Below are 17,626 nucleotides of genomic sequence, written 5' to 3'. Positions count from 1 at the left end.
TCACAGAACTTTTATTTAAAGATGAACAAAACTTTCTGAAAATAAATGTGCATGTATGCTATTTCAAATACAAGTCTTGTACACTGTATATGATTTAGTATAATTTAAAATGTAACATCACTGGTAAAATATTCAGCGGTCGCTTTGCCTTATCTATGGAAATACAAACTATCCATACTGATTTAAAAATATCACCTTAGTGTTGGTGGTAACAAGCAACACTTTATACAATACATATTAATAAGTTTTACTTTTATTATGGGAAGGCCAAATAGCAAACGGGTAAATTTGTCCCAATATATACATACAAAAACAACAGACCTTTTTCACAAAGCAGGAGAAACCATGGGTGTAACTACGGTAATAACAATAATGATGGCTCCTTTCTACTTAGGCAAACCAGTTCCTGGGTCCTTGTATTCTGCAAACTCACAGGGCTTAGCGGGGCCCTTACTGGAACAGAGCCCTCATTAACGCTGTCAGTTACACAAACACAAAGTCTATTAACGTCTCTTGGCATTTTTCCTATTGTGTTGTAATACAACCTGGAATTAGATAAGATTTTTGATTTTAATTGGTGAAGTAAAATGACACAAAAAGTAAGAAACTAAAAAAGTGGTGTGAGTGTCTGTGAGGGAGTCTTCATGTGACAGATCATGTGACACGTAGATTGCACACGTGTGGACTTTATTTAACTAATTATGTGACTCCTGAAGGTAATTGGAAGCCACACATCTTATTTAGGTGTCGCTCCTCTAAACCAGGAGGGGTAAGTAACGAGTAACGAGACACACCTGTGCTTATGCTCAGTATGGAGAGGGTGTGATGTCCCATAAATCATGCTTATAACGATCTCTCTATAATAGATACTATTTTAGATTAAGATTCAAAATCTTCACAGATTTATGTTTTTCTTAAAAAGGTATTCTCATGTCCATACTTTCCAAGTTTATAAAATAAATGGAGTTTGATGGGGGGGGGGGGGTCACTGGTTCTATGTGGTCCTAGTCTGATTTTTCTTTCTTTTCAAATCTAAAATGTTTGCACTGTCAAAAAGCGGAGTGGTGCAATAACATAATTTATCGCTCTCCATGCACCCTGTGGTCAGTGTTGTTAAGGAAATAGATGATGCTGCTCTTTCATGTGATCAATAGAAATGTATTAGGAGAATTATACGTAAACTCCTCTCTGATCTAGGCAGCTATTAGTTCCTGCATCAGCCACTTCCTCCTTTCCATGTGTCATCTTTTGGCCCTTGTAAAGCACTCTGTAAACACGGTTATCGAAAACCACTAAATATTTCATTCTTATTAGTGAGGTTTTCACTTGCTAAACGTATTTATAGACTCCATGTGGTCTGACAGTACTTTTAACTGTAATATCCATCAAAGTGCTCATCTTTCTGTCAGCGTCTTCACCACTAAAAACAAATTGAACACAGTCACCACAAAGTGCTTATAAAACGTTTTGGGTTTGTTTTTTTAATTGTAAAACCCACCCACATCATTAACAAGAAAGACACAAATGTACCCGACACAGCATTTAAACAACACATTTCAATTTGAACATTTAACATTCTTTATCTTCAAAAATCTCGGTTTGTAAAAAAAAAAAATCCATATTGTTCAATGGCAGTTTGTTTATCACCCTTTAATATACAGTTGGTTGCAGCTATGAAGATTCAATGGCGGGGTATGATTGGAGGGACATGGTTTAGTTCCTTCCCTGTCTGTGCCATCACATCAACACAACAAATCTGCATAGCCGTGTAGACCGTAGTACATGGAATCAACGCTCATCAGGATGGTCGTGAAGATATAAGCATTTTCATGTTCATGAGTTTGCATTATTGCAAACATGGATGCAGCTTTAAAGAGTGAGCGACAGACTGAGAAAAGAGGTAGATGCCTAAGAAGAGAATTTAACAGTGACACCTGCTTTAAAGGGATCCCTTGGTATTTCAACTTGTCATGTGTTGTTCGTTTTACATCTTTCCCTCTGTTATTATTTCTTTTTTTTATAAAAGTATGTGATTAGCATGACTAGTTACACTACTGACACCGGCTTTCAGTGACAAAGCTGTGATTAAGGAGGGGAATAAATTAACTTAAGTTGAAAATAACCACCTCTGTTAAATAAAATATAGGATTTTATATAAGAGTTTGATGAGGAGGAAAAAAACAGAGCTGGTGATCTACGGAAGCCCACTGGTGGTTTGAAAAAGGGTGAGTTAAAGCCTAAAATGTCAGAGTCCAGTGGCAATATAATAGCTCCTTGAATTTGGACCATATATTGCATTTAGATGGTTCAGGATGATTTAAATATTGTTCCTTTGTGAATGTACTAAGTCTGTCGTGGTCACGAATGCACACACATGTTGAAATTACTTTTGCCTTATCTTGCATTTGAGTTACTGCTATCACTGAGTTTGTCTCAACCGCAATCACTGCAACCAAACTGTTAAAAATGCAAGATGCACCACTAAAACGAGAGAACGTGACCATTCATTTAACTAACGCGGGTACTGCAGAGTGTTTGACGCTCTCTTAAACGACTCCCACATGATCACCACCTAACTATTTAAAACACCATAACGTAAAAAGAATCATTTGTCCCATAGAAGACATTTTAACGGATCCACACACAAAAAAAAAAAAAAAAAAAAAGTACAAAACTGTTAAATATTTCATGGCACAGTCACAAGGTTCATATATATATATATATATATATATATATATATATATATATATATATATATATATAAAACCAGTATATCCCAATGTCATCGGAAGCTTCGTCAATAACGCTCTAGATTTAAGAATAAAAATATCAATGCTTACAATAACACACAATAAGATGGGGCCAGTGGAAAAAAAAAAACCTTCTCCTGGACGTCGTCACCGATAGTGTACAGATTGTAACTTCCTGGTTTTGAATGCTCCATGAAACAAAACCTTCCAAAAAGCTCCAGCTTTCCCGAATTAAACGTAATATTTAAGTGTTTTGCAAAACTTGGACAGCTGGTGAATACAGTTCTGCTAACCCCTCCATGTGATTGGTTTTGTGTTTGTTAAATGGTGTCTATGTCAAATAACGGAGCTTGCTAATTGTAAAATACATCCCAAAAAAAGATACAAGTAGTCAAATGACGTCGTTCTAGCCGACAGTGTACTTTGGGTGTTGACTACATTGTACAAAAAAAAAAAAAAAACAGAAAAAGAAGAGTTCAGCTGGAAAGCCTGCTGACATTGCTGCAATCAAAGTCAGATTTAAACCCCTGAGTCCTTATGGTGTGTCGCCACGACAGGCAGCTTACCGACTGGTGTTGCCGTTAGCGGAGAGGTGTAGTGGATTGACTTGAAATGTCCAGCTTGCAGAAGTGAATGGCGCCTTTTGTGTCATGTTTATGTTTATTTTTGCATTCATTGTGTGTGTGTGTGTGTGTGTGTGTGTGTGTGTGTGTGTGTGTGTGTGTGTGTGTGTGTGTGTCTGCGGTCCTTGTGTGCGCTCTGTATTGTGTGACTGTGTGTGTGTGTTCCTCAGCAGTTGAGAATGGGCCTGCTTCTGTCTTGTCTGAACGGGAACACGGGGCTGTCAGAGTCGGCTTTGCCTCTGTGGGGACCCAGCGTAGCCACGGCCTAGAAGATGAAACACACACACATCATTGTTAAAAGATGCCCCCACACGCACACACACACACACGCACACACGCGCACACACACGCCAATGCCATCTGGGTACAAAGTCAAAGCATTTTGCACACCTTTCTGATGGCTGTCCAGTCCTCCAGGATGTCCAAGTCGGGTAGCATGTAAACGATATATGGGCGTGAGCGGAGTTAAGGACGGCGCCACAGGGAGCTGAATACAAGGACACATCTAGATGCCAGCATTTGGGATTTAAAGAAGCAGCTTAAATGATAAAGAAGTGTCATCAGTGACAGAGATATTAACATTAGAAGGATATCAGACACCACTGAAGGTCGTCTCCTCTTCTTATCCGGACTTAAAGCATCTCTCCTCTTCTTTCTTCCCGATAACTCATCATTCCACAACTCTGAGAAGAGAAACACAGACGGATTAAAATGATTTGTGCATGCATTCGATATAACACACAGTGCTGGATGCATGCGCCTTCTTATTACTGTAATTGAAATGCATTTAGTTGCACGTGCATGACATCACGTAGCGTAAAAACTGTGCTATGCGTGCATCACCTGATGTTATATCTATGCTGTGTCGGTCCTCCTCCAGTCTTCTAATTTTCTCCTCCAGTTCACTCTGTACTGTATCCAACAGCAGCAGCTTCTCACTCTGCACACACACACACAAAAGTATAGACATACTATTAGCAAAAATCTAACAAACAAGCATACATCCAAATACTTACATACACAACCACCAATGACACAGATCAAATAACGCTCAATTCAATTTAAATCTTCTTATCAATTATGAATGAATCTTAGAGCCAAGGACCTAAAAGAAAATGCATCTCCTCAGCAATACTTTTTGTCAGACAGAAAGTAAGTGTGTATTTGTGTGTGTGTGTGTGTGTGTGTGTGTGTGTGTGTGTGTCTGACCTCCCAGTGCTGGCATGCTGCCTGGATCTCACACTCATACTTGTTCTTCACTGACTCTAGACACAGCTCTCTGTAGATACCTGACAAAGGCAGAGGGGAAACACAAAGTGAGAAAGTGAGCAAGGAGGCCGGAGTGTGCGAGACGTAACGAGTGTGTCTGCGTGTCCAACTTTACCTGCCACCTTGGTGCGGACCTGCATGTTCTCCAGCAGCACAGCCAGAGGCTCCAGATATTCCGCCGCCCGGCCAGCCTCCACCTCTCCCAACTTGCTGTTCACCTGACTGAGACGCTCGTGATACAACCTGAACACAAGCACAAGTGTAACTACAACAAAATCCTATCAACGTTTATTTTTTTTTTTTCTTTACATTTCACATTTTAAAGTCATGAGATGAACTTCACTATAATCTATTTCTGTCTCACTGGTCTTTGAGATCCGTGAACTGTTTCTCCAGGTTGGTCATTTCATCGAGACACTCCATCCTCCTCCTCTCACAGTCCTCCTCGTCCATTTCTGGAACATGATAAAGACAAAGACACACACACACACACACACACACACACACACACACACACACACACACACACACACTCTAGATTAGTTATTGTGAAGTAGCATGAAGGAAGACATGTTTCTGCTAGGTTATGTGTCTGCCAGACGTAAAAGACTTGCAAAGAATGTTTCTTAATAGCGGCAATCATTAACAACATTTTAAATAAGGAAATGATGCTCATGTTCTCCTGTTTCAGACTCTCTCACCAGAGCTGTCTCCATCCTCGGAGACAGAGGAGGTGTCAGAATCCTCCTCCTCTGAGCTGGACGCCTCTTGGTCGTGCTCCTCCACATCCATCTCCTCCGCTGTGCTCTCCTTCTTCTCCCGGTCCCGGTGCACTGGCATGGCAGCGAGTCAACTCGGGACTGGTAGTGTGGGATGGAGAGACAATGTCAGGCTCTTCTTATGCAGACGAAAAGATACAGCTCTGTGCTTTTCACACACCGATTCCATTTGTTTAGTTTTTAGGCATGACGACTGAAATGATCACTAATACTGACTGAATAATGACTTTCTGAACATATAAATATAGTGCATTTCCCCAGATATGGTTAGATAATTTCTGATAGATGACTGCAGCATCTACAAACAAAAAGCAACTATGAGTTTATCACCGAGATTAGTTGAGCAGTTGATTTCCCCATTCCTTTATTTTAATCCATTTTACTGTGTAATATTTAATATATATAGCCTAGGGTAATATCCCCACTGCTGTTTACCAAATGCAGGTAGTGACATTTTATTCCAATTTAAGAACTTTTTATACATTATTTATTTCCTCATGAATCTTTATTTTTATTGTGGCTCAATTTGAAAGATGTAATTTGAAATAATGTGGTAAACACTGTGATAGGACCCAACAACAATGGACCTCTTTTGTTATCTGTCTTAATTATAAAGTTTCCCCTTCAGCTTCTCTATTAAATGTTAATTAAGCAAAGCATTTTTAATTGACAAGGAAATCTTTTGGGGGAAAAAATGTAATCAGTGTACAAGACAGATAAACAATAACAAACCAGTTAGCAGTGTTAGCATGTTAGCATCTAATACAGTCAGACAGCAAGAAGCATCAGCACCACGTGTCACTAAAACACACCAGCAAAGAAGCAGCCAGACTAAACTATCACTCACGTGACTGGGAGGTGCAACACGGCTGAGGAAATGTTTAAAGACACAAAATAAGCTTAAACCTGTTTTCCCTCGGTTACAACTCCACTCGTGTGTCCCAGCTAAGCTAAAAACAAATCTGAGAAGGGCGCTTTTAATAGTGTTGGGAGTTGTAGTTTTATGGATTTACAGTGTTCACGCAACTCAGGGGTGAACGAGCGGCCGTGAACTACATTACCCAGCAGCCCTTTCGCTGACGGGCAGCACAGTCGAAATGCGTTTAAAACTTTAATACAGGAAACCCCTTTGCAGTCAGACATACATTTATGTAACATTTGTTATTGATACAGTGATAAATAATAAAAGTAATGTGTTATTGTTGGACTATTCCGACGTTGAATAGTTCTGGGATCCATTATTTTGCCTCCTCCGCCATGATGAACTAGAGCTAGCCTCAGCTAACGAGCTAACAGCTAACAGCTAGCTTAGCCTCAGGCTGCGGACCGCTGCGGTGACGGGAGGTGCTCTCGGCTGAGATGGACGGATGCTCTGCCCCGCAGCGTTCAACACACCCGTCGTAGTTTAAACACAGCATGCGAGGACAACATTCACACGTGGAGCTGCTGCCCGCTGTGGCGGAGGGCTGCTGGTAGCCGACCCCGGAGCAGCGCGTCCTCGACACGGTGAAGACAGCCCCGCTAGCCGAGGCTGTGCACGGGGCTACACGGACAGCTCCTCTCTGCGGTGCACCACTGCACCACTGAGCCTCCAGGGATGTTCTCCAAGAAGCCTCATGGGGACGTGAAGAAGTCCACACAGAAGGTGCTGGACCCAAAGAAGGACGTGTTGACCCGGCTGAAGCACCTCCGGATAGTGATAGGTGAGCTCAGTGTGATGACCGGTGACAGGGTAGACCCTGTTTACCCTGGTCTACCCTGGTGTAAACGGGGACGTGGCCTTCTGAAAACTAGCTTTACATGTCTTATTGTTTTACATGTCTAATGCCAATGTCTGCATCTGACCTGTGGTCCATTGAAAGCATTGGATCAGTTTATTATTGTTGTTTTATTATTGAATGAATGGAGGTAGAAACAGGTTTAAAGGTGGTGCCTATGACCCTGTGTGCAGGTGGCAGATTCAATATATTGTTTAGGGTCTCTGCATGGATGATAATCTGATGCAATGTAATAAAGTGAGTAAGCTGCCTGACATGTCGGCTGTTATATAGGTTGTGAGTCAGGCTGTTGTTATTTCTGCAGGGTGTGTCTCAGGGCTGCACAAACACCTTGGATGTGAGAAAAGTCATTTTTTCAGTGTTTTGAATGTGCTGTGGTTGGTATGGCAATGGGTATTAATAAGTGATGGATCTGTGAGTGCCTGAGTGATTTCAGCTTGTGTGTGTGTTTTCATTGGCACACACTTGCTTTCACACACAAACACGCCCTCAATCACACAAACACTGACCGGAAAGGGAAACAGCCTCTAGTATTTCCTCTCTATGTCCAGTACAGTAGCTCAACTTCCTGTTTCTATTGTAAGAACCACTGGTGTGTGTGTGTGTGTGTGTGTGTGTGTGTGTGTGTGTGTGTGTGTGTGTGTGTGTGTGTGTGTGTGTGTGTGTGTGTGTGACAGAGATGGAAAGGGGTGTGCCCTTATCTGTGCTCTATGGGAGTACAAGACCTTGATAACAATCACAGAGACACACGCACAAACACAATCGCCATCACATTGTTGGACAAGGAGTACTCAGACAGCTGAACAATAGCTAACCACGCAGTCTTAACAGTCGTGGTGCCAGACCACCTCTTGAAGAATAAGCACATGGGCTCTATAAGTGCCAGCACTGATATAACTGGAGCAACGCCACTAACTTTAGAGACCGAGCAGGGTAAATAACAACCCCACAGCAGGAGTCACTCGTCCATGGGGCTGTGTTTGTTCATGTAGTTGTCACTCTAATGAAAACTGACTCACCAGCTTTCTCAACCCTAAAACAAGATGCTCCCCTAACAGAAAAATGTTTACTTTTGCTATTTTAGGAAACAGACAATGAGCAGCAAGAGTGTCAGATACTATTTTGATGGATTGTTTAAAGAATATCTGAAAAAAAAAAATTCTACAAGAAGCTATTTCATCGCTTTGCAATCCCTTTGATGCAATCAGGTTATTAAGCAACTGTCTGTTCCTGAGACCTGTTTGGCCCTGTTGTTGATGCCAGAACAAATAGCAGGCCCAACTGTAATGTTTAGGATAATGTCTAAACCATGGCAACAGTTATACTGAGGTTCATAATCTAGCCATCATCTAAATAAGTATTGTGTTTTCAAGCTATTAAGCTATAATGACAGAAGACGCCACCTCCGTATAACATACAACATCAGAATCTCCTTTTATTATTACAGGTCAATCTCTCTCTGTTCCTACCATGACAGTTCCTGAAGGAACTTATTTCACTTAAAAGTTTGGAAATACACTCATTCAAGTCAGGTCATCAGTAAATACTGTTTTATTGGTATTTTCTCATTCAGAGTATAGTAGTAGTCCTCAGAGTAAAGCATGTGATTTTATAGACTGCTGGTTCCCACTTGTTGACTGTCACTAAAGAATAGAGCCTCTGTATAGCTCTGGTCATCGTTGACTCGAACATCTGAGGTTTAAACCGAAGTAGCATTCAACGCTACTACCAGGTGTTGCAATGTCGATGCATGAGAAGAGTGGCTCAATGACTTGGTGTCGGTTTTGTAGAAGAATAACTCCCGTACATCAGCCATCGAGGTGGCGCGTGCAGTCAGGTAGTGAGAAATGATGTGTTAAATATGTCAGTTAGAAAACCACTCAGCAAGGCCGCTAAGACATTATAAGGGTACCCACCAGGGCATAGCGCACGGAAGGCGTGTGCGTGTGCGTGTGTGTGTGTGTGTGTGTGTGTGTGTGTGTGTGTGTGTGCGTGTGTGCGTGTGTGTGTGTGTGTGTACAATTCAGCTTTCAGACTTCATATAAACAAACCCAGGGATTATAATCACCAGAAGCTCTTCTGAGTGTGTCTACCTGTGCACATGCGTGTCATTTTTAATCCTAACGTCCTACATGCACATGTGTTTCCCTTCACTTTTGACCCTGAACTACAGCTGTGGTTGCATTCTCAGTGTGAGCGTGTGTTTTATCTCTGAGTCGATGCGTCTCCTTCCTGATGTTGTTGTGTCAGTAAGGAGAAAAGATTTAGTTCAGAGAACACATAAAGCATAAAAACATCCCATCTTTCAGCAGGGACCCAGTCTGGGCTTGGAGTCTGTTTTAGTGCAGTTTGACACGACACAAGTGTGTTTAGAGAACCTAGATGCTGCCGCGAAGCTAACATTGCTCAAATATATATTTCCTGTGATGAAAAGTCAGAAATGTGTGGCTTCTTCACAACACTCTTATTGATGTATTAATACTTCCAGCTCGAAAACATTTAGACTAAAGACAGTTTGAGTAGAGCCTATGACTGGTTTTATTGTTTATTTCAAAACCACATTATTAGATGTTATTTGAAGTGGTTTTTTATATTTATATATTGCTATTTTGTATTGATTTTGTTCCCTGACTGCATACAGCTGTGAGAGTGAACAGAGAGACTTGTGAGAAGCACATTTGATGTTTTGTATTTGTAATGGGGAGATGCTGAGGGATGTCCAAGTCTTGTGAACGTATGATGTGAGGAATGCACATGAGGACGGTCCTGGAACCGGATCAACTGTTGAACACGGTTTTCAAGACCCGTAAAGTTTCCATTTTCCGGGGGATTCGGTTAATTGTCATGTTCGTGTCCCCTCTCATTTCCCAGAAAACGCTGAGCAGTCAGAGCTGAAACAGTTCTTCGACCTGAACTACTCCCACATCTACTATGTCTTCTTTGAGAACTTTGTCACCATTGAGGTCAGCCTCAAGCAAAAAGGTACATTTCACTCCACCGTCAACCAAACACTTCAGATGAGCTCTGATTGGTCAGCTTTCACAGCAAATAAATAAAGCAATTCCATTCGGCCGTGTTGTTGTGCTTTTGTTCAAACTCGTCTGTGTGTTTCAGGTCACAAGTCTCAGCGGGAGGAGCTGGACTCTATTCTCTTCATTTTTGAGGTAAGAAAACAGCATTGCATCCAGAGAAACTCTCCTCAAAGGTTTGACGCAACAGGACACAGAAACGTAGACACTGAAGTGTTTGTGATTTCACAAGCTCGAATTTTCTGTTGGTGGTCTTTGTCGGTACCACAGCACCAGCCAGCATTGACCTCATGCCAAGACCACTGGCGTTTAGCAGCACAGAACTGGGTGGTGCTTGGAGCAGTCAGGATAAGATAGCAGTCAGTATGCGTGTGTTTACTGACCTCCATCTGGCCCCACACACTTTATATTCAGAACAAGGCTGGGCAAACACGTGCACTGAGTACTTGGACTAAAGAATGTGCTTAATATAGGTTTTTTTGTATTAGTTAGAATAAAGACGGACCATAAACTGAGTTCATAGAATAAATCAATGTATTTTCTTGTTATGTCAAAGATGTTATGATAAAGTTAATGTTCTGCTTGTTCAACGGTTGTTTTGGCAGTGGCTTTTAAAGATATTCAGAGAGGATTTTAATTGCTTTTTTAATTCTCATTTCCTATAATTTTGGTGGGCACAAAAATCCCTTCAGGCTGGAAAAGCCCTGTATAACAAACATCATTACAAGTCTTATGGCAACAATGGTCCTCAATATCTGAACCTTTTTTTATTTTATTTTTTTGCTCCAGAAAATCCTCCAGCTCCTGCCAGAGAGAATCCAGAGCCGATGGCAGTTCCACAGCATCGGTAACTCACTTCAAACCCCCACTCAACCCCTTTCTGTAAACACGCGACAGTTGATCTTATACAGACGCGTGCAGCAGACCAGATGGTCCCAGCTAACTATGTGTTGAATCAAGTCGAACTAGTTGTTGACAGTGCGGCCGCTCACAATGTTATATTTTTTCATGTAATGTCAAAAGACCAACCAGCTGAAAAACTGCCAGCAGCCACTGATGTCCTCTCATCCTGAATATATTTAATATGTTAGTGCCGGGGTTATCAAACTGTTTAGCTCCATGGACGTATTTTACTGCAGTTTGGCATTTCATTTTACCAACACAAAAGTATGTAAAGTCATCTTTTTATGTTACTGTAGCTGGCTGATCTAAGGTTATATTAACGGCCTCTGTTAGTTTGACTTGTCTGACATGTGTTTCTCTCTCAGGGCTGATCCTCAAAAAGCTGCTGCACACGGGGAATTCTCTGAAGGTACCGCTCGGATTTATTGTCGACTTTTTGCTACCTCTCCGTCATAACCCTTAGATCCTTATCCTCCCCTCCTCCTAAGAGGATGTGTACAGCGTCTTCCTCATTTAAAGTCTTAATAAAAAGCTGCGAGCAACATGTACTAATTTGGATTCTCTTCACACCTCTTCTCCATCCCTTCACCTACGCCGTAGATCCGTCGTGAAGGCGTGCGCTTGTTCCTGCTGTGGATGCAGGCCTTGCAGAATAATGCGGAGCGCGAACAACTCTGCATGTTCGCCTGTTTGATCCCTGGCTTCCCTGCTCCACTCTGCCACGGGACCCCACGCACCCTGGACACTCTGATCAACCCACCGCTGAGTTTAACAGAGAGTTAGTAGAAGAAACAAACGCACACGCACACACACACAAACAAACACAATGGGGTTGGACTGATAAGTGGGCTCAACATTCTGCTATCATTATAAATGGATACGATTTTGAACCTCATACATTTACTTCTACTTTGTATGCATAGAGTAGACATATGGCAACATATTTAGCAGCATTCATTTTAATACAAACACTAAATGCTTCCCCCCCAACAGCTCAGGTTACCCCAGAAGAGATCACTCCATTGGTTCCTCCCCAGTCAGGTGACAAGAACCAGGAAGACCACACTGCTTACTTTTTAGAAGCGCTGCTCAAATACATGGTAAACCAGGTATTATCATCATTCCTTACTAACACTTTTGCAAATGTTTTGATGCCTCACTAATGCAACTAATGTCTAATCAAGCATATGGGAAACAAACAGGTATGAGAAGTCTTATTTATTGACAGTATCATATATAGAAACTTGATGGTAGGTTAAGTATTTGTCTAATCACTTCCTGGTATCACTAACTCAAATCCAAATGTCACACAAACAGACCGTGTTCTTGTTTTTTCTCTTCTTGCTGCTCACACACACACACACACACACACACACACACACACACACAAACATAGACATACACGTGCAGTTATACACACACTGATAACATTCTCCCGTAAAACAATGGTGCTCTTCTCCGCTTGACCCTTTTTTGTGTGTGCAATGGTTTCTTTATAACACAAGCTTGTTTGTCTTTGTTAATGTGTGTGTGTGTGTGTGTGTGTGTGTGTGTGTGTGTGTGTGTGTGTGTGTGTGTGTGTGTGTGTGTCCACCAGGCCAAGTCTCTCGAGTGGCGTTGTAAAGAGAACCATGAACGCGGCTTCAGCTTCCTCTTTGCTCACTTCAGGAAGTTTTACCTTCCTCACATCTTTCCCAACTTCGCCATGGAGACCAGCCTCTACAACCCAATACTTGGTCAGTTACATTTGGATCTTAAATAGCTACTGGATATTCTAAATCCTGCAGCACATTGGATTGCGTTGCACAGTAACAATGTTTCATTGGGACTCCAGACCACACAAGTTCAAATTTTACCCCTCAACTTGCAGACGTGCCCCCGATGCGTCCCAAGCCCTACTACAGCGTGGTGCGCAGGGAGCAGGACGGCGGTGAAACCGTGTACTGCACCAAGGAGAGCTTCCTTCAGGCCCGAGTCATCTTCATCCGCTGGCTGGTTTCATTCTGGCTCGAGCCACGGCCCAACACGCACACACAAATCCCAGGAACAGAGGGAGAGAACGTCCCCAAGAACATACAGGTTAGCGCATACATATAATGCTCATAGACAGGGTGTGCCTAATATAGTTTAAGTCACCGGAAAGTTGTACTTGTACTTGTTATATTGACATAACTAAGGTGGTAACATGTGGGACGTTATTTTCTGATTTCTATTATTTTCTCACCTCGCTGTATAACCTTTAATTTCCCCCTCCAGCGAGCAGCAGCCGGACTGGCAGCTCGCTCTGCAGGCAGCTCAGACGACAGCGGTGGAGGTGGGATTCGGTCTGACAGCCACTTCGAAGGCAGCGGCTGCTCATCTGGATCAGGCGGAGGCAGCTTGGGGATGTCTGGGGGTCTAGGGCCCGGTGGGGAGCCCGAGCAAAGCCACTCCAACACGTCCACGCTGACAGAGAGGGAGCCCAGCTCCTCCTCGCTCTGCTCCATCGATGAAGAGCAGCTCACGGACATGGAGGTGGTGAGGAGAGTGCTGACCAACTCCAGAACCAACGTCAACTTCATCACTGAGATCTTCAGACAGGTGAGAGAGAAATACCTTTATTCAAGGAGTGGGGATGTCATGTAACTGACTGTTTCAGGGTGTCAAAGTTTTAAAGGGTTGAAGGGGAACTGAAGCTGTTATAGCTAACTATGCTCTGTTCAAACTCAGACTCCATTGACAAAACAGTCATTTTACCTCTCACCAGAATTGCTGGTCTACCGCAGCTTTGATTGGTTAGATTGTTGTTATTATTATTATTATTGTGCCACTATTGTTAGTTCCGTTTCACCAACGTCTCAAAACAGCTGCAGACCAGCAACTCTATGTTCTGCAATGTAAAATTACTGTTTATTTTCAATTGGGTCCGGTGGCTTTGAAGAACATCAGAATCAGAAAACGTAAAGTGGTGAAAATACTAAATATAGCTTACACTTAAACTGACGTTGACTTTTATACACTGACCCTGGATAAATACTTCATACAACCCCAATGAAAAAAATCAGACCCATCCCTTTTAATGTAAGGTTGGGGCTGCAGTTGGAGTGGATCAAGGTGGTATTTTTCTAATATTGTCCTTAATACAAGTCACTTAATCTGGTACGCTATCCTTCTTTATCTACCCATAGGCATTTCTCCTTCCCATGTGCGAGGCTGCGGCGATGCGTAAAGTGGTGCGTGTTTACCAGGAGTGGATCGCCATGGAGGACAGGCCCGTGTTCATGAAGGAGCCAGAGGAGGGCCCCTATCCCACAACCAGCAGCCTGGATTCAGGCTCGCAGCTCGGGGACAACGAGGATGAGGTGAGGAATTACCTGGTCAGTCATATATAATCCTGAAATGTTTAAGATGAAGGAAGGCCAGACAATCAGATCAGATCTTTTCATAGTGATAAACTATATTTGACCTTTTTTTTTCTCACTTCTTCAGGGAATGAGCAAGACGGTTGACAGTGAATTACTTGAATACAGTGTTCATGCCGGAGTTCAGACGACACTACAGGTATGGTCCTCACCCGCAGTCTGTCCATTTCATACATCCACACAAAAGTCCCATTGCTGCAGTTGTCTTCTTATTGTACTATCTTCACCTCGTAGAATAAATAGTTTGTGAACCTATTTTACATCCAGATCGCTTTTCCCCTTTTTTCAGGTATTTATCACCCACTCCTCCAACGTCTTCCTGTTGGAGCCAGCCAACGACATCAAGATCCTTTTGGAGGAGCACGTCGACATGTGCAAGCGAGTCCTGAACATCTACCGCAGCCTTGTAATGCATGAGACCATGGACCAGAAAACATGGTAAACAAACCCCAAATACACAATAAATCACTATTGTTACTATGGACTGGGAGACCCTATGAGGCGCCATCTAAATGCATTTCAGTAGACTGGAACCAGTCGTAAAAGGCTGCTTTTTTAATGTATTTGTTTATAGGGAGCAGGTCTTACTGGTTCTGCTGAGGGTGACGGAGTCGGTGATGAAAAGACCTCCATCCATCATGCCGCAGGTCAAGAAGAACATCACGCTGTCAGGCAGGCTGGCTGGACCTATCTTTCAGGTACATTAGTACCACCGTATCAAACTGGACAGATATTTCTTTCCTAAACGAACATACAGAACATTTTTATTTTTTATTTTATTATCTGTGTGATTAAAAGTTGTCTCTGTGGTACATACAACCATGAATGAACGAATAGGACCAATCTATTGTTTACAGTGAAGCTTCTGGGAGACAAACTGGTCCGTGGTGCTCTAAGTACTTAACAATGACGGATATTATGATGATGTAAATAATGTATAAGCCCAAGATCCATTCATGCAGATGTTGTTATCATTTAATTAATGAGTAGTTCATTTTAATAATATATTGTAATTGTACATTTATATCTAGCATGCTTGCTATTATGCTCGTGATTGTATCATTTTCTGAACACCTTAATTAAGTTTAATACTATAAAGGCATGACCCTGCTCACTGAGTATGAGTGGAGAGCTTCTGATATAGCCGTGTGTCCTTTCATCCCCCTCCGTGTGCACAGACGCTGATAGTTGCCTGGATTAAGGGGAATTTAAACGTCTACATCAGCAGAGAACTGTGGGACGACCTCCTCGCCGTCCTCTCCTCTCTCACCTGCTGGGATGAACTGGTCACTGAGTGGTCACTCACCATGGAGACCCTCACTAAGGTACTGGAAGTTGTTTTAATCATTATCCTGCAGGCATTTTATATCCACACTGTGTATGTTTTAGTCACATGCATTTTTGTTTCGAAAACAATCATTTTATTAGATTTCAGCACTTATTATATAACAGAGAAACATAACATTTTGTAAATAATACATTTTCTTTCATAAAAAACTATGCCTGAGTTTTTTTACTCAAGATACTGTCCATGACATCCGCAGGTCAAGTATGGTCATTAGATAAGTAGAGGAGAACTACAATGAAGGAAGCAGTAGTTCCATCATTGTTTCCATGACTGTTAATGTTGGTTGGATTACATTGATTGCATATGAAAAATGAGCTGATAATGTTCGCCTTTAGCACCAGTTTAACAGTTATGTTGCTTCCATCTGAACCATTATCCTGTAGTAACATAAACGTATGTGTTAAATCAGTGTGTTGGTCTTTGTGTCTCAGGTGTTGGCCAGGAACCTGTACACTGTAGATCTGAATGAGCTGCCTCTGGACAAACTCAGTGAACAAAAACAGAAGAAGCATAAAGGAAAAGGTTGGTCATTCACAGGAGACTCTTCTAGCCTTCTTTAAATAAACCAGCATGAATCATGATCTGAAATACAGACAACTGTATTTGGCTTCATTTTCCTGACATTTCCTGACATAAGTCTTGGTTTCATAACAATATCCTAAAAGTCAAAGATCTAGTAAAGACACTCCAGCCAACACTTTCTACTATTTCTTACTTTGGCTGTCAGCAGTTGACCAAAAGGATTGTTAAAATGTTTGTAAAAATTTACACAGTATGAAAAGAAATATGAAATAAAGCCTAAATGAAAGGAGCCCCAGAAGAACAGGGATATTTTTTTAAATATACCCAATTAAATAATACGAAAGAGTTTTCGCATTGACAAATGATGTCCCACTCCATCCATCCTCACCAGGTATAGGCTCTGAGGGCCAGAGGCAGATTGTGGATCGCTCCTTCTCTAAAGGATGGAGCAGAGACCAACCGGGACAAGCGGCAGCCATGAGGCAGCGGAGCGCCACCACCGCCGGCTCCCCGGGCATCGAAAAGGCCAGGAGTATAGTCCGCCAGAAGACTGTAGGTCAGTATCCCTCCTCTTCCAAGACTTGCGTGCTCCTGGCTGACGTGTGTGAGTGAGTGAAGGTATTGGAAAAAAACTAGTGCCCTGTCTTTCCTCAGCGCTCTTAAGATGAGGCTTCTCTTCCTCTCAGTCTTACTGTCATTCCTCTATCTGAGTGGAATCTTGTTTATGCGAAGCCTTCAACTGTGGCCATTGGTGTGAAAGAAACGCCCATAACACCACAGTGAAATACCAGTTTAGAGTTTAGAGCAAAACTCATGAACGTGCATTTTCTTAAACTGCTTAAAAAGCATGTATCAACAAGGAGCTTCAAAACAACAATACACACAACTAAATGCTTATTTTAATCCACTTTAATCCTGTCTCTAGACGTTTGCTTTTTATAAATCATTGTAGACATTAGCAGCTTCTCTCTCTGTATTTTTCACTGGTTTTCTCGCCACTTCTTCACGTTCTTAAATGTCTAACTGTGCTTTTCCTGTGAGAAATGAGCTCACACATGCTAACCTACATTCCTGCAGGTGTGCAGTTGCTTTGTTGCATTGATTTTCAGCTGCATACTCAACGGCCAATGTATTTGAATAGTCATAGACGTGGTCAAGCTTGCAGATGACTTCCTTATGCTGTGACTGAAAGTAAACAGTGGATCTACTAAATGTAGTTCTCCT

At 42.1% G+C, this 17,626-nt stretch overlaps 2 protein-coding genes across 7 annotated transcripts in view; one reads left to right on the top strand and one right to left on the bottom strand.

Moving 5' to 3' along the window:
- Positions 1-2,772: 2,772 nt before the first annotated feature.
- On the bottom strand, positions 2,773-6,401 carry brms1la (BRMS1 like transcriptional repressor a). Its single transcript, XM_054614576.1, has 9 exons — positions 6,269-6,401; positions 5,344-5,502; positions 5,007-5,097; positions 4,758-4,885; positions 4,583-4,662; positions 4,217-4,313; positions 3,967-4,056; positions 3,764-3,828; positions 2,773-3,638 (listed from the first exon to the last, which is right to left on the bottom strand). The coding sequence occupies exons 2-9, from the start codon at positions 5,480-5,482 to the stop codon at positions 3,540-3,542; spliced, it is 789 nt and encodes a 262-aa protein (XP_054470551.1). The 5' UTR covers positions 5,483-5,502; positions 6,269-6,401; the 3' UTR covers positions 2,773-3,539.
- A 134-nt stretch (positions 6,402-6,535) lies between these two features.
- ralgapa1 (Ral GTPase activating protein catalytic subunit alpha 1) overlaps positions 6,536-17,626 on the top strand; it is a 63,499-nt gene continuing 52,408 nt past the window's right edge. For 5 of the 6 annotated variants that reach the window (XM_054614575.1, XM_054614574.1, XM_054614572.1 and 2 more), the window contains exons 1-17: positions 6,536-7,124; positions 10,071-10,181; positions 10,314-10,363; positions 11,018-11,075; positions 11,497-11,540; positions 11,732-11,909; positions 12,125-12,240; positions 12,729-12,867; positions 13,002-13,210; positions 13,388-13,711; positions 14,299-14,472; positions 14,600-14,671; positions 14,822-14,970; positions 15,107-15,230; positions 15,711-15,857; positions 16,312-16,402; positions 16,794-16,958. In XM_054614575.1, coding sequence (XP_054470550.1) covers positions 7,019-7,124; positions 10,071-10,181; positions 10,314-10,363; positions 11,018-11,075; positions 11,497-11,540; positions 11,732-11,909; positions 12,125-12,240; positions 12,729-12,867; positions 13,002-13,210; positions 13,388-13,711; positions 14,299-14,472; positions 14,600-14,671; positions 14,822-14,970; positions 15,107-15,230; positions 15,711-15,857; positions 16,312-16,402; positions 16,794-16,958 — 2,257 coding nt within the window. In that variant the 5' untranslated portion in view covers positions 6,536-7,018. The remainder of the gene's footprint in view (positions 7,125-10,070; positions 10,182-10,313; positions 10,364-11,017; positions 11,076-11,496; positions 11,541-11,731; positions 11,910-12,124; positions 12,241-12,728; positions 12,868-13,001; positions 13,211-13,387; positions 13,712-14,298; positions 14,473-14,599; positions 14,672-14,821; positions 14,971-15,106; positions 15,231-15,710; positions 15,858-16,311; positions 16,403-16,793; positions 16,959-17,626) is intronic. The other variant, XM_054614570.1, reaches the window with a different exon arrangement.

The sequence above is a fragment of the Anoplopoma fimbria genome, chromosome 15 (genome assembly GCF_027596085.1).
Source record: "Anoplopoma fimbria isolate UVic2021 breed Golden Eagle Sablefish chromosome 15, Afim_UVic_2022, whole genome shotgun sequence".
NCBI lineage: Eukaryota > Metazoa > Chordata > Actinopteri > Perciformes > Anoplopomatidae > Anoplopoma > Anoplopoma fimbria.
This window is presented reverse-complemented; position numbering and strand designations above follow the sequence as displayed.